We start from the raw sequence: 14,049 nt of genomic DNA on the forward strand, positions 1-14,049 counted from the left end.
AAGAAGAAAGAACAAAAATCACCTGGAAGGCTGCTAGCCAAATGCAAGAATTTTAACATTTGTGAGTATTATTTTCTTAAATTTTTAGATGCATTTTCAATCAGCTATAAACATTTGGACTCCTTAATCACTTGGAACTCTAGCTTAAACATTTTTGAAGAACTTCTGTGAACATTTTTATTTTTAATCCTAGTAGGAAACTGATAGTGACTGTATTAGAATGATTTGATAACATTTTAATTAAGAACTATTTACAAATATATGAACAATGGGCAGAAGTTCATAAGGGGCAGTCTAGTAACCCAGGGCTTAGGACTGTGGCTAGGCCTGCAGGTCAAGGGCAATGAGTAGCAATAGGTCTGTGAGAGATCCATGGTGACCTTCAGCTAGGAGTCCTGGTAATCTTGGGTAATTCCACAGTGATAAGTAGCCCTGGAAATATAGATACACCAAAACTACTTTTCTCCCTATCTTCACTCACCCATGGGATTCACTTTAGCTAGAATCTAACTGGTAGCCAAATGGTAACAGAACCTAAGTCATCTGTATAGATTACTTTCTGGGCAGAAACCAAAGGGGGAAAAAACAGAGATCCAATGGTTCTGGAGGGACAAATGGAAGATATTCGGGGCACTAATTAATATTCCATTAAAGTTCATTTACAAATCCCCCTCTTTTATTATGTTTTTTTCATTATTGTCAACAGTGCTATTAGGTTTTCTCTATTTAGAATTAACCATTAAGAGGAAATATGCCAGGTACATAGGTATAAAAGATTTATGACTTATTTTTTCCAAGAGATTGCAACAATTTATTTATGAGAGCCTTACTATATCCTTCTTAGCAATGTAAATTTTTTGATGCTGTTGTTTGGCAAATTACACGGCAAATGTTTTACTCTGCATTTCTTTGATAACCATTGGGTTTAAAGGTGTCCATGTTTGTTAAATTTATTTTCATTTTCTTTTCATACCCTGTTCTATTTCATGTGGCCCCTAGATGTGTTATTAATCCAAGATCCATTAACCAAAAGATTTACTTGAAACTGAATGTAAGTTTTTGAATAGCACCTGACCACTGCTCACTTTGTTTTTCTTGATGTTTTCTTGATGCTGAGATGATAATTGGCTTATAAATGGGAAAATTAGATTTCACTTATACAAAAATATTTCATTATTTGCCACAGAAATTACTAGGAAACAACATTGCCTTGTAACAGTAGAATATTTAAAAAAAACTATTTTGGCAGAACATGCAGTATAACACAAATCGTTCCCAGTTATTCAGTGCATCCTGTGTTGCAAATATATCTCATCTTCATAAAAAATTCATTTGCTAATTTGCCTACAAGAAAATTGATCCTATGAGAGATTAATTTGTTTCAGATCTCACAAAATGTATATAATGAACTCATTTTATATACTGATTTTAATCTATAAAATTCAACCTTCTATTTTATCCAATATACTGTTCTATTATTGTTGTTTGTTAATACTAAACAGATTTAATGTGCTCACCATAACCTCTTTAAGGTTTATACTGATAGGTGAGCACATTGTTTAGTTTCTACTTATTTCCAACCACACAAAACCCCATTACAGATTTGCACTTTTGTTTTTTCATAAAGAGGAAGTCTCCATATGTTGGAATTTAAAGAATATGAATGAATGGTCTTCCTCTGTTCTCTAAAAATAATACAGATGTGAAAGACAAAATCACAATAGAATAAGTTGCCATCATATGGTAGTGATAATGAGGTAGGGAAGCTGGAGGGAATCCATTCCATTTTGGAAAGGCTATGTCTCTGCTGTATGTCTCTGCTGTTTTTCTGGTAGGCCGAATTTCTATATTTTGCTTCTGAACAAGCCAAACTTCAAGGGGAAAGCAAGAGTGAATCATTCTTTTTTTCCTAGGCCCCAAGCACATAATAAAATCTAAGAAGAGCTGGATACCAAACATGTTCCAGAACGTTAGCTTCGAACAAACTTCTGCTGACACTGGCATCAATACCTCCTACCTTCGATGATTCATGAAATAACACCTGTTACTCACCGCTCATCATCTTTGATTGGACCCTACCCTGGATTCCTAAAGGAACACATATCCTAGATCCTTTTCTAATATAAACCCCTAGCCCCAAGCACTGATGAGACTCATTGTCCTAAGTCTCCTAGACACTCTGCTATTCTTAAACTCTGTTTTCACTTTCTCCAACTCACATTTGATTTCTATCCTGTGTGAAGCCAGGGATCCCCTCCAGTCTGCCGTCATCAGTTACAAATCCTGTTCTGGAGTCAGACTATTTCCTATGCTTCCTGGCTCACCTACCTATTAGGATGAATTAAGCAAGTTATTTTATCTCCCCGTGACTCGGTTTCATCTTTAAAAGAGGATAATAAAATTAACTATATATCAGGGGGTGTTCTGAGGATTAAGTTCATAAATATAAGCCTAATTTATTAGATCACAGTAGCCTAATGTAAATCATTAGAGCATTAAGAGTATTGATTGAATAAAATTGAAAGAAGGCAAAGAAACATAGGAAGAAAGGAAGGCAGGAAGCAATCTTGCTAGTCATTTTTAAGATTACCTCAACCACGCATTTACTTACATACTCTAATTTCATAAACACATTGACCATATTTTACTAGCAGAGTCCACCCAACCTTGGTATATTGCTTGATAGAGTGGGTGCTCACTTAACAGATGATGAACAGTTAAATGCATAAAAGAATAAATGAATAGATAAAACTAGGAAGCCCTGGATATCTGGAACAAATAGGATAGAAAAAATATATTTATTTTTCATATTTTTCCCAAAAGTACACAAAAAACATTGAAGGAATAATCTATATGAGACCAAGGAAAAAAATGGACCAGAGCAGTAAGGGGCCAATAGGCTGAAGCGTACCTAAATGAGCCTTATCAACCAGTCTTCACTAAATTTAGATATAGTAGATACCCTGTTCCAGGCATGTAAGATCCAATTCCAGCTGTAACTTGGCTCAAACCACTTGCTTTACGGTTTCTCTTACATAAACAAAGTCAAATAGTACCTACACATTTCTCTCCATGCTGGAAACTCCTTTGAAAAAGGTTTTATAAGAGTATGACATTCAGAATAAGTAATACCTAAGACCAATGCCTGCCATGACTGTCCCACATCGTCATGTTTGTGTACTTACTTGCTGGGTTTTCCGTGCTATGTAGACTGATCACTGGGACACCTGGGCCTGGATTTTAAAAACATGTATAAAAAATATGTATAAATATTTTAAAGACATCTAAGTAATAATTATTGGAAAGGCTACATGACAGTTACTTTTTCCAAATTGAAGCATTTCCTAGTTAAAACATAATAATGAAACAAACCACATAACTAGATTTCATTCCTATCTATGGATATTTTATTCAGAAAAGAACATATGGGGAAAGGAACCATTTGCAAAGATTGTTAAGATTTCCCCTTCTCCAAAATGCCCTATCCTTCTATAATTCTATGGTACCCAGTCTTATGCTCCTTACTCTCTTTCACTAGTCTTTTATAGCGCAGTCACTGATGTCCAGAAAGCTGATTCATGACCCTGTGACCCCTCACTAGTTCATCCAAGATTAAATTCTATTTACCACTCAGTCAAGGAAGAAAGAATGCATGCATAATAGAAATATCTCATCCATAAGATAAAAATTTGGTTCTAATTATATATTAATTTAAAAAACTAACTGCAATCATCAAATATTTCAAATATGCTTGTTACTTCAATGTAACCATAAGATGTTATCCTGAAACTTCATTCCTCTAAGGAACTATATCTAGAGGTCTAATGGTTTTTCCCTGGTATCAAGAACTTTTTTGATATCAAGAGAAAAAAAAAACTAAGAAGAGCAAGGGTTGATCTATTCCTCAGGGTGTCTTAAAACAGGACAGCTTCAGGTACCCACTGGGGCAAGAGCAGTCAGTCAGTCCATTACATTATAAGGGATACAGGTCTTCCATTTCATTCTGGGAGATACAGTGTCTATTTAAGGGGCAGCGATTCCTATCAATCAGTATAACCTAGATAGAGCATGCTAATATAGAAGATATATGTATATATATATATATATACATATATGTATTTTTACCAGATAGAAGTAATTGGGGTGAATGTAATCTCTTAAAATTGAAGGGTGCTAGACCCAGGCAATTAAATTTCTGTAGCTCCTAAATCTCTTAACAACCAAGCCATTATTTTAATAAGAGGACTGTTCTTTTTTTCTAAAGAGTAGGTAAATTCTATTGTTATAGCATGACTTTGCTGATGTAAATGTTTATTCACTTTTTTAAAAGTTTCACTCTCAAACAGCCTTTATTGATCATGAGTAAATGTTCACTCCCAATTTCGTTTTCTAAATGAAGATACAATTCATAGCTCAGTAAATTCTTACTTTATAACTTAACGAATGCACACATTTAGAATATCAAATCATATAGCTAGAGAATAATAGTTACTCATGATAGTAATAGATACTGATCAAATAAATTTCATCAGAAATCATGTATTACCTTTACAGAGTAATAAGAAATGGTGATTCATAGGACTAAAACTGGCATCAAAATATGTACATTGTTCTTTCATAAAATTACATGAAATGCATTGACGATTCAATAGTCCTTCAGTAGAAGCACTGTGGAAAGAAAAAGAAAATTAGAAATGATACTTTTCCAGGTACTTGAATGTGTGGCATCAATATTTAAATATTAACATAAACTGAAGAGCTCCAGCATTACTTACATTGCAGTTCCTTGTAAATGATGACTTACTGTATAAATGCAAAGTCAGTTTCCATTACTAATGTTAAGACTTACACATTTTTCTTCTCTGTAATAAAATTAAAATCATGTATGCCTACATGTATAAAATGTATGTACGGATGTTTATAAATAAAGGAACTGATTTCCACAGGACTCAATGTAATTTATTCTTACCTTTTTCTCTATAGATATTTCTTTATAAATATAGCTGTAAAAGGAATTGCCCACAGAGACTAGCATAAACTCACCATCAATAAATATTAGTTGAAAGAACCAATACATTGTTTCACAAGCTACACAAAGAATCAAGCTCATTAAACAGTAGAATTTGATATCAGTGTCAAATTTTTCCCACTAAATGTACTGAAAATACTTGCCTTAAATACCTGACTGAAATTTTTAGTAAAGTTACTTTTGTATGATAATGTTCGTGATCATACATACTTTGAGACGTCAGGGAGGTAGGTAAAAAGAAAAGCAATCATCTATTTTACAAATAGAGATGAATCGTAAATTATGCCAACAGATGAAAATGGTGGTGAAGCTGTATCTTAAACTTGCACAGAATATTCTCAGTTTCATTTAGAAATGAAACATGATTTTGGCTATACATTTGTAAATGAATCCTAGTCATTTTGATGTGCAGTAGGCTGCATACACAGGGATAGGAACAGATGTATTGACAATGGGCAACAGAAGCACCAGAAGTAATCGAGGATCAATGTTAAGTATAGTTCATAAACTCAGTTTCACATTTGAAACATTCCGAGCTCATTATAAGCCAAAATTTTCCTTCACTGGTCAAGGCAATTAATATAAACTAAGCACTTAAACACATTAACCAGTTTCACCTTTACGATAACTTACAAGGTAGTCACACCTAATATTTTCTCTTTAAAATTGCTGTGTGTGTATATATATCTTCACACACACACCATAGCATTTGCCATTTTAATCATTTTTAAGTATATAGGTCAATGTCATTAATTCTATTCAGCGTTGTGTAACAATCTCCAGAGAGGCTGAGAATGCATGCCAGTTGTCCACAGCTACTTAAATGATATAACTGGAATTTAAAACCCTTTTCTCTCTCTACTCCTTCATATAATTTTTCATATTCAAGTTCCCCAAAATTTGTTGGTAGTTTCTCATTATTTAGATTACTTAGATTATTTAGAAATTACTGAAATAAATGCACATTTTGAGATAAAATTCTAAACTGACCGTGGCAGCAGTTGTGATTCTTCAGGGGTATCTCATCCCATAAATTTAATCAACCAATGATTATTTTTATGACCTGGACAATGATTGAGTTTTCTGGGTTAAACACTAATGTTATCTTAACAGTTAAGCCAACTGGCATTTGCTACGCTGTTTAAGGGGAAATTCATTGGTACTGCATTTTCTGTATAATCTTTTTTTTTTTAGATTTTATTTATTTGTCAGAGAGAGAGACAGAACACAAGCAGGGGGAGAGGCAGGCAGAGGGAGAAGCAGGCTCCCCACCGAGCAAGGAGCCCGATGCAGGACTCGATCCCAGGATCCCGGGATCATGACCTGAGCCGAAGGCAGCGGCTTAACTGACTGAGCCACCCAGGCGCCCCTGCATTTTCTGTATAACACAGCCTACGCCACTAGTACGTCATAGATAGGGTGACTATTCTGTCTCGGTCACTAGAAAGCGAAGACAAGCACAAATCTAAGAAGTCATTTTGATTCAAATCACATTTTAGGTGAATAAAGGGAAGAGAGATTGAGATTCAGTTCCATTGGCTAAAATTGGCCAAGTCCAGTCTTTTGACACTGTCACTTTTCTTTAAGAATTTCATAAAATGGGGGCGCCTGGGTGGCTCAGTTGTTGAGCAACTGCCTTCGGCTCAGGTCATGGTCCCGGAGTCCTGGGATCGAGCCCCGCGTCGGGCTCCCTGCTCCGCGGGAGGCCTGCTTCTCCCTCTCCCACTCCCCCTGCTTGTGTTCCCTCTCTCGCTGTGTCTCTCTCTGTCAAATGAATAAATAAAATCTTAAAAAAAAAAAAAGAAAAAGAATTTCATAAAATGAGAGAAATAAAACCTTGGTCAAGTAGTTGCGGGACCATAAAAAAAAATGGCTCAGGACTACCAGTACCAACCAGAGTATATGTTTCAAGACAGGCTTCGGTCACCAAAAAGAAAAAAAAAAGTAACCAATACTTTAATGAAGAACTCTAAACCCAAACTAGAATCAGTCTCTTTAAATACATAGCTCTTCTTCCTTTGGAAGTCATTGAGAGTATGGGTTCTGGACTCTAAGAGAAAAACAACAAACACCCAAAAAACGAACACAGAAATAACATACTGGGAGAGGTGATAAAAATGAGACATTTGCTTCAGATGAAAGCAATTTATGCATAAATAAGAGTATGTGGTGAATTAGAGGGAGTTTAGGATGCTTTAAACATACATTTTTACCCTCAAAGGAAAGTCTAGGCTACTGGGTAAGAATCAGTGGTGACACTTCTTCAAACATCATGAATTTCTACTGAGAATATACCATGGCAGTTTTGACACTTTAAAAATGGATCTGTGAAATGGAAATTAGAAAGTGTATATAAAGTCTAGAATTAATGTTGCTTGCCAGACAAAAATAAAAGTCATTGTTGTGAGGTCCTGGTGAAAGCTTTCCGAGTGAGGAAACATTTTAGTACTAAATAGGTATGACCTTAAGTACCTTTTATGAGTATAACTTTCCATCTGGGAAAATTGGGCAGATGAAAACATTTCCCATCTACTGCTTTATTTAAGCAATGAGCATTCCTGGCTTCAATAACAATCTTACTAGGTTTTGTACACTATGGGGGCATGGGGGGTGGGGAGAAACACTTTCCGTTGATCCACTCTTCTAAGTGTTCACAATGGTTTTATTTTGTTTGGGAAAAAATTACCAGTGTACAATATTCTTGCACTGAAAATTCAAAATGAGGCTTAGCAGAAGAAAAGTCCACTGAGGGAAAATATGTAAATGCCTATGATGTGGGTAGTTGAGAGAAGCAAGCCTTAAAAAAAAAAAAGGATATTTTGAGACTGTGAAAGCAGGTGAGGAGAAAAATAAAGAAGGGGCAGCTAGATGGTCTTCACTTCAGGTCCAACCAACCCTTCAGGCTTGCTAATGTTCAGAGCTGAAAGACTGGACCAAAGTGTGAGGTTTCGTCATGTCAAAAATGAAACTCAGATTTTCCATCCTATCATTACGCTGTGTAGATGGCCACTGAGAAATGAACGTGTTCAGGGCAGTCCTTGCACCTTGCTTACCTGTACAGCTGCCTCCCTCTGGGAGAAGACTCTGTGCTCAGAAAGTAACTGCCCAGGAAAGAAAACAACACAAACATCAGGCACAAATCAATTTTTGCCAGGCTGTTTTCACTTGAATTTTCAAACTGTCAAAGAACAGGCAAGAGCTGTTCCATTATTCAACCGCAGAACTTTGCTCCATTTGGGAAACACATCTTTTTTTCTTAAAATATCATCCTATCACCCCTTTGTGTGATCTCTGGGGGTGTGTGCATGTATCTGGGCAAGTAAGTGTGTCTCTGGGTGAAGGACAGGGAGAGTCTTTACAGAAAAAGTTGCTCTTACATAGCCAGGGTGTCTGGAGTAGGACCACAGTAAGCAAATCATAAATCTGGCAGAAAAGATTGCATTTGGCAGCCCAGACTTCCAACCTGACCAGAGAACCAAAAACGCTCACATTTTTTGAGTAGTTTCATCATATGCCAAGATCTTTATCACTTCCCAGTTTCCTGACGTCAGATGCCGCACAGTAATTTGCTCACTTTTACTCTGCAAAGAAATAGAAAATATTGATTTTCCTTTTTATTTAAACAGCATCTCTCTGGTCAACACCAAAATACCAACTGCCTGTGTCACTTTTAATTCCGTAATTCTCAGCTAACATTCAGTTTCTTGTTTTCAGTCTCAAAAATTCACACACATTCATGCAGACATTGACCAGGGTAGGATGGTGTCCTTTCTCCTATACTGTAGGGAAACCATTCGGAAAACACCTCTAGGTGAGGCTTTCCTCTGCATCACTTTGACACAGGATGTCATCTTGGCATTTGATAAAGACACAGGACTTTGGTAACTCTCATCTCAAATGACTGGGACTTGTGCAGTTTGGACAGCGTTAAATAAAACATTGCAGAACAAACTTTATTGTAAATAAATACCATGTAATAGCATATTATTAGTATATATTACATATACATATGTAATAGTATTATATAAATACTATTTTATGAAAGTATATAATACTTTGAACTTTCAGAGCATGTTCATCACTTTAAGATTTGCTATTTTCCCACAATAACTTATTCCTGAGATTAATTCATATTGAAGTTTGTAGCCATAGTTTGATTTCACTGCTATATGGTATTTTATATGAATATAGCATAATTTCTGTTTTATCAACAGTTGAGCATTTACAAATATCTGCTCTTAAAAACAAGTTGCCTGTGAACAGTTTTATTAAAATCTCCTGATGCACATGGCAGGTTTTCTTGAGACAAACACCAGGAAGTGGGATTGGTCATTAGTACACATGTCTTCTACTTAACTAGGTAGTGACAAAATATTTTCCAAACTTGTCCCTATTTACAGTCTACTAGCAACATGAGTTTTCATTGCTCCACATCTTTATCACTTCCTTACCAACATTAATTTCCTCAGACTATTTTTTTGTCAAATTAATGAGTATGAAATTATATCTTATTTTCTTTTTATTGAGGAAATATTCAAACCTACAGAAAGGCTGAATGAAAAGTACATGATTATCTGTAAAATCATTACCTAGACTCACCAAATGTCAACATATTGAATATTTGCCCTCCCTCTTTTTATTGTTTGCTCAATCATTTAAAAGTAGACTGCAGGGCGCCTGGGTAGCTCAGTTGGTTAAGCGACTGCCTTCGGCTCAGGTCATGATCCTGGAGTCCCTGGATCGAGTCCCGCATCGGGCTCCCTGCTCGGCAGGGAGTCTGCTTCTCCCTCTGACCCTCCCCCCTCTCATGTGCTCTCTCTCATTCTCTCTCTCTCAAATAAATAAATAAAATCTTTAAAAAAAAAAAAGTAGACTGCAAACATCAGGATATTTTTGCCTACGTCTCTCAAGATTAAGACTATTTTCACATGTAAGCAAGTCACATATCACACCCCGGAATATTAACATCATCTAAATATATAATCTATACCCTAAATTCCACAACAGCCACAAGTAACCCAAATAACTATATATATATATATATATACACACACACACACACACACACATATAATGTATTTCATGTTTAAATATATATAAATACATACATACATACATTTATATATTTATATAAAATAGATGTCTCAATCAAGGTTTCCATATCATATTGGATTGTCATCTCTTTAGTCTCAAAGAAAAACATTTGTCTTTTCTGATTTCTACAACATTGGCCATTTTTTAGACTCTTGGTCCAGTGGTCTTACAGAATGTTCAGAATTTAGAATTTGTCTGTTTTCTTATGCTTTAATTTAGCCTAAATATTTTTAGCAAAAATATTACAGAGGTGATACCGGATACCTCTGCTGCTTATATCAGGAAATATACCATTATACGTCTTCCCACTCATGACAATGCTGTTTACATGGTAACTGTGAGATATAGTCATTGTAAAAAACATTTTGCCTTATAATTAAAAGCGGATGATACTTGAATATTATATGAATAGCTTTTTCCCCATTAACTTTTCATTCAGTAGGTTTGGCATCCATTCATGACCTTTCCCTAAATAAATTACCATCTCAAAGTGATTTTCTAATTCTAATATCACTTTTTTATTTATTAGGTGGCATACTTCTGTAAAAAGAACTTCTATTTCTCCTTCTATGTGTTTACTCTCATTTTCTCTTTCTCTCCCTCTTCTTATTACTATACACTTAACGCATGTTTAATGCAATGTTACATTCCATTACTGTTGTTACTCTTTATGATGCTGAAATTGTCAAAATTTGGTTAGCAGGGACTCCTTCAAGTCAACCCCTCTATTCTTTGGAAATGATTACACTGGTCTTTGAGTACTTCCATGTTTTATTCACAATCACATGTTCTTATATCATTTTACTTCCTCTACCTCCTAACTGTAATCAGTTATTTCTCTGTGAAGTTTTTTTCTACTGGATTAAGGTATTTAGATAGAAAGATGTGGGGTTATGTGTGTTCATCGCTACTCTAATGTTATTAGTGCTGGGCCTTTTTAGAAGAGATAGATGGATAGCTAGACAGATTTCACTGTTTTCTCTCTGTGCATGTGTGCGTGTGTGCGTTCTTAGTATTATCTTCAATTCAAATTTGTATCAGTTTGATTTATATTCAGGTGCATTTACTTCTCTATTTCAACATAGGCTTTGTTGTCCTCATTTTTTGTATTTAATTTTCTTTTAAAAATACGTAGATGGGGGACACCTGGACCTGCCTTCAGCTCAGGTCATGATCCCAGGGTCCTGGGATCCAGCCATGAGTCAGGCTCCCTGCTTAGTGGGGAGTCTGCTTCTGCCTCTGCCCCTCCCCTCCACCTGTGCTCTCCTTGGCTCTCTTTCTCTCCAATAAATAAAATCTTTTAAAAATGTAAAAAAATATGAAAATATGTAAATGATTCAAACATACACTATATATATGTATGTATAAAAATATTGGAGTATAGAAGCCCAAACCTCTTGCCCTCGTTTGGGACTTCTCTGAGGGCCATTCAGTCTAGAATTCTTATGGGGTCAGCTGAGGCCTTCATTCAGATGGCCCTGCCGCTCAAATTGTTCTGCCCAATTTTTCTTCCTTGCATTCCTTTCCAAAGTTATTGATATCCTCTGTAATAATGGTCCTACAGGCTAATCTTCTCAGTTGGCTTCCTGTGAAACTCAACTTGTGACAGGTATATTGGTATAATTTCATTTTGCATTTCTCTTAGGAAAAAAGTTGAGCATCATATATACATATATATGTATAATACAACATATATAATGTGTCATTTGCATAATTACAAAGGAGATTCAGTAATTATCCCTCTGCTATTGTTTGTCTACATTATCTATCAGATTTGTTTTGGTCTTCTTTATTTTTTAAGAGCTCTATGTCTTTATATCCATTATGTGAGATGTAAGCTGCAAATATGTTCTCCTGATTTGTCATTTTATGTTGACATTGGTTATGGTACTATTTTTCCCCAAAAAAGTTTTTTCTAATCTTTATGTAATCAAATTTACCATCATATTCTTACATTGTCTCTACATATTGGTGCATAGTTTAAAGGCTTTCTTCAAACTAAGGTTATGAATAATTTATTAATGTTTTCTCCCAGTACATGTAATGCTTTATTTCTCAAAGTTAGATCTCTGATCATTTTAGAATTATGGTGGTAGTATGTAACTACTTTTATCTTTTTCCTAATGATATTCACTTTTTCCAAAACTATTTTATGAAAAAATTCACTTTTTCCAGTACTTTGAAATGCCATCTTTATCATATATTAAACTTCCATATGTGTCTAAGGCTATTTCTGTACTGTCTATGCTGTTCCTTTAGTCTCTGTTAATTCACGTCCCAAAACCACACTTTTAATTACAGATTTTTGTAACATCCATATTATTTAGAATCCACCCCTTCTTAGTATTTTTTTCAGGATTTCCCTAGATATTACTTATTAAAAATAAGTATGTCTCATTCAAGCATATAAAGACTTGCTAGCATTTCTTATTGGGATAAAATAAAATTTCTAATTAATATTGACCTCTTTATGATCTTCAGTCATTTTATCCCAGAACAGGGATATTTTCCCACTTGTTCAAGTCTACTTTATGCCTTTCAGGAATGTTTTAACATTGTCCTCATAGAGGTTTTGTACATTTTGCACATTTATATTTCATGTTTTATATTTTGTTGCTAATGTGAATGGCTTTCTATTCCATATCCTTTTTAAATGGTTATTATTTGCAAATAGGAACATTATTCGTTTCCATATGCGAAATAGCTATCCTGCTATCTCACTGAATACTTTTCCAAATCTTATGGCTTATGGTTTATTCTCGCCTGATTTACACGAATGTCTCCCAAAACAATATTGTGGAGATAGTGTGCATCCTTCCTTGTTCCCAACCTTAATGGGAATGCCACTCTATTGGATTATGGACTGAGGCATATATGTTTTATCATGTTAAGAAATTAACCACCAATTCCTATATTTTTAATTTTTTTTAAACCAGGAATTGGTATTAAATTTTATAAAAGGCTTTTTTTACAGCAACTGTAAGTAAACCAATGATGTAGAACAATTCAAATTGTGTTAGGCATTACTTTTGAAAGTCTGATAAGATTCCCTTATAAAATCATGTGGGCCTTGGTGCTCCTTTGTGGTGTAGTTCTTTGATGATATATTTCTTCTATGTCACTAGTGAATGTAAGTTGTCTGTCTCTCTTGGGGCAGTTTTGGTTAAATGTATTTCCTCATAAAATTGCTCATTTGATCTAAATTTTCAAATTAATTGACACAGAATTCTGTAAAATACTCTCTCAGGATCTATTAAAATGTCCTTTTTTAGTTCCTACCAGTCATTTCTAATTGTGTTTTCTTTCTCATTTTTCCTCAATTGGGAGAGCTTGTGTTTTGTCTTTGTGTGTGTGTGTGTGTGTGTGTTTTCAAACAGCAAGCATTATTGTTTTTTATTAGTTCTAAATTTGTCTGATTTTGCTGATAGTTTTCTAGCCATTTGGGTTAGGAATTCAACTCATTTAATTGCATTCTTCCATTTAGTTGTTAAAGTTTGTATAGCTATGAGTTTTATTCTGACATCTGATTCTTAAGAAGGTATTGTCATTCTTGTTACTGTTATTACTATTTTATAAATTTGCAAATTTGAAACTTCCAAGGAATTGTTTAATTGGATTTACTTTTAAAAAGTCTTCTAGCCAGAAAACTTGTTAAAAATATATTCTTGATTTCTAGGCTTATTACATTGTGATCATAGCATGCTTTCCTATAATTTCTACTTTATAAAACTTAATGAGCCTTTAAAATAACTAATACACATTCAATTTTTGTCAGTGTTCCCCGTATACTTGAAAAGGATTTATCTCTTATTTGGATGTGTTCATATAACATATATATTATATAACGTAATCAACTTATATATGTGTACATATAAAAATCATATAATGTGATTCACTTTAGACTAAGGATGGTACGAGAAGGCTTC

The 14,049-nt window shown here is 34.6% G+C and overlaps 1 protein-coding gene across 2 annotated transcripts in view; it reads right to left on the reverse strand.

The window, feature by feature from the left end:
- DPP10 (dipeptidyl peptidase like 10) overlaps window positions 1-14,049 on the reverse strand; it is a 1,400,194-nt gene that overhangs the window by 59,620 nt on the left and 1,326,525 nt on the right. For both annotated transcript variants that reach the window (XM_021695867.1, XM_021695868.2), the window contains exons 14-17: window positions 8,519-8,610; window positions 8,083-8,130; window positions 4,547-4,668; window positions 3,186-3,233 (exon numbers count right to left, since the gene is read on the reverse strand). In XM_021695867.1, the coding sequence (XP_021551542.1) occupies window positions 3,186-3,233; window positions 4,547-4,668; window positions 8,083-8,130; window positions 8,519-8,610 (310 nt within the window). The remainder of the gene's footprint in view (window positions 1-3,185; window positions 3,234-4,546; window positions 4,669-8,082; window positions 8,131-8,518; window positions 8,611-14,049) is intronic.

The sequence above is a fragment of the Neomonachus schauinslandi genome, chromosome 3 (genome assembly GCF_002201575.2).
Source record: "Neomonachus schauinslandi chromosome 3, ASM220157v2, whole genome shotgun sequence".
Taxonomy (NCBI): domain Eukaryota; kingdom Metazoa; phylum Chordata; class Mammalia; order Carnivora; family Phocidae; genus Neomonachus; species Neomonachus schauinslandi.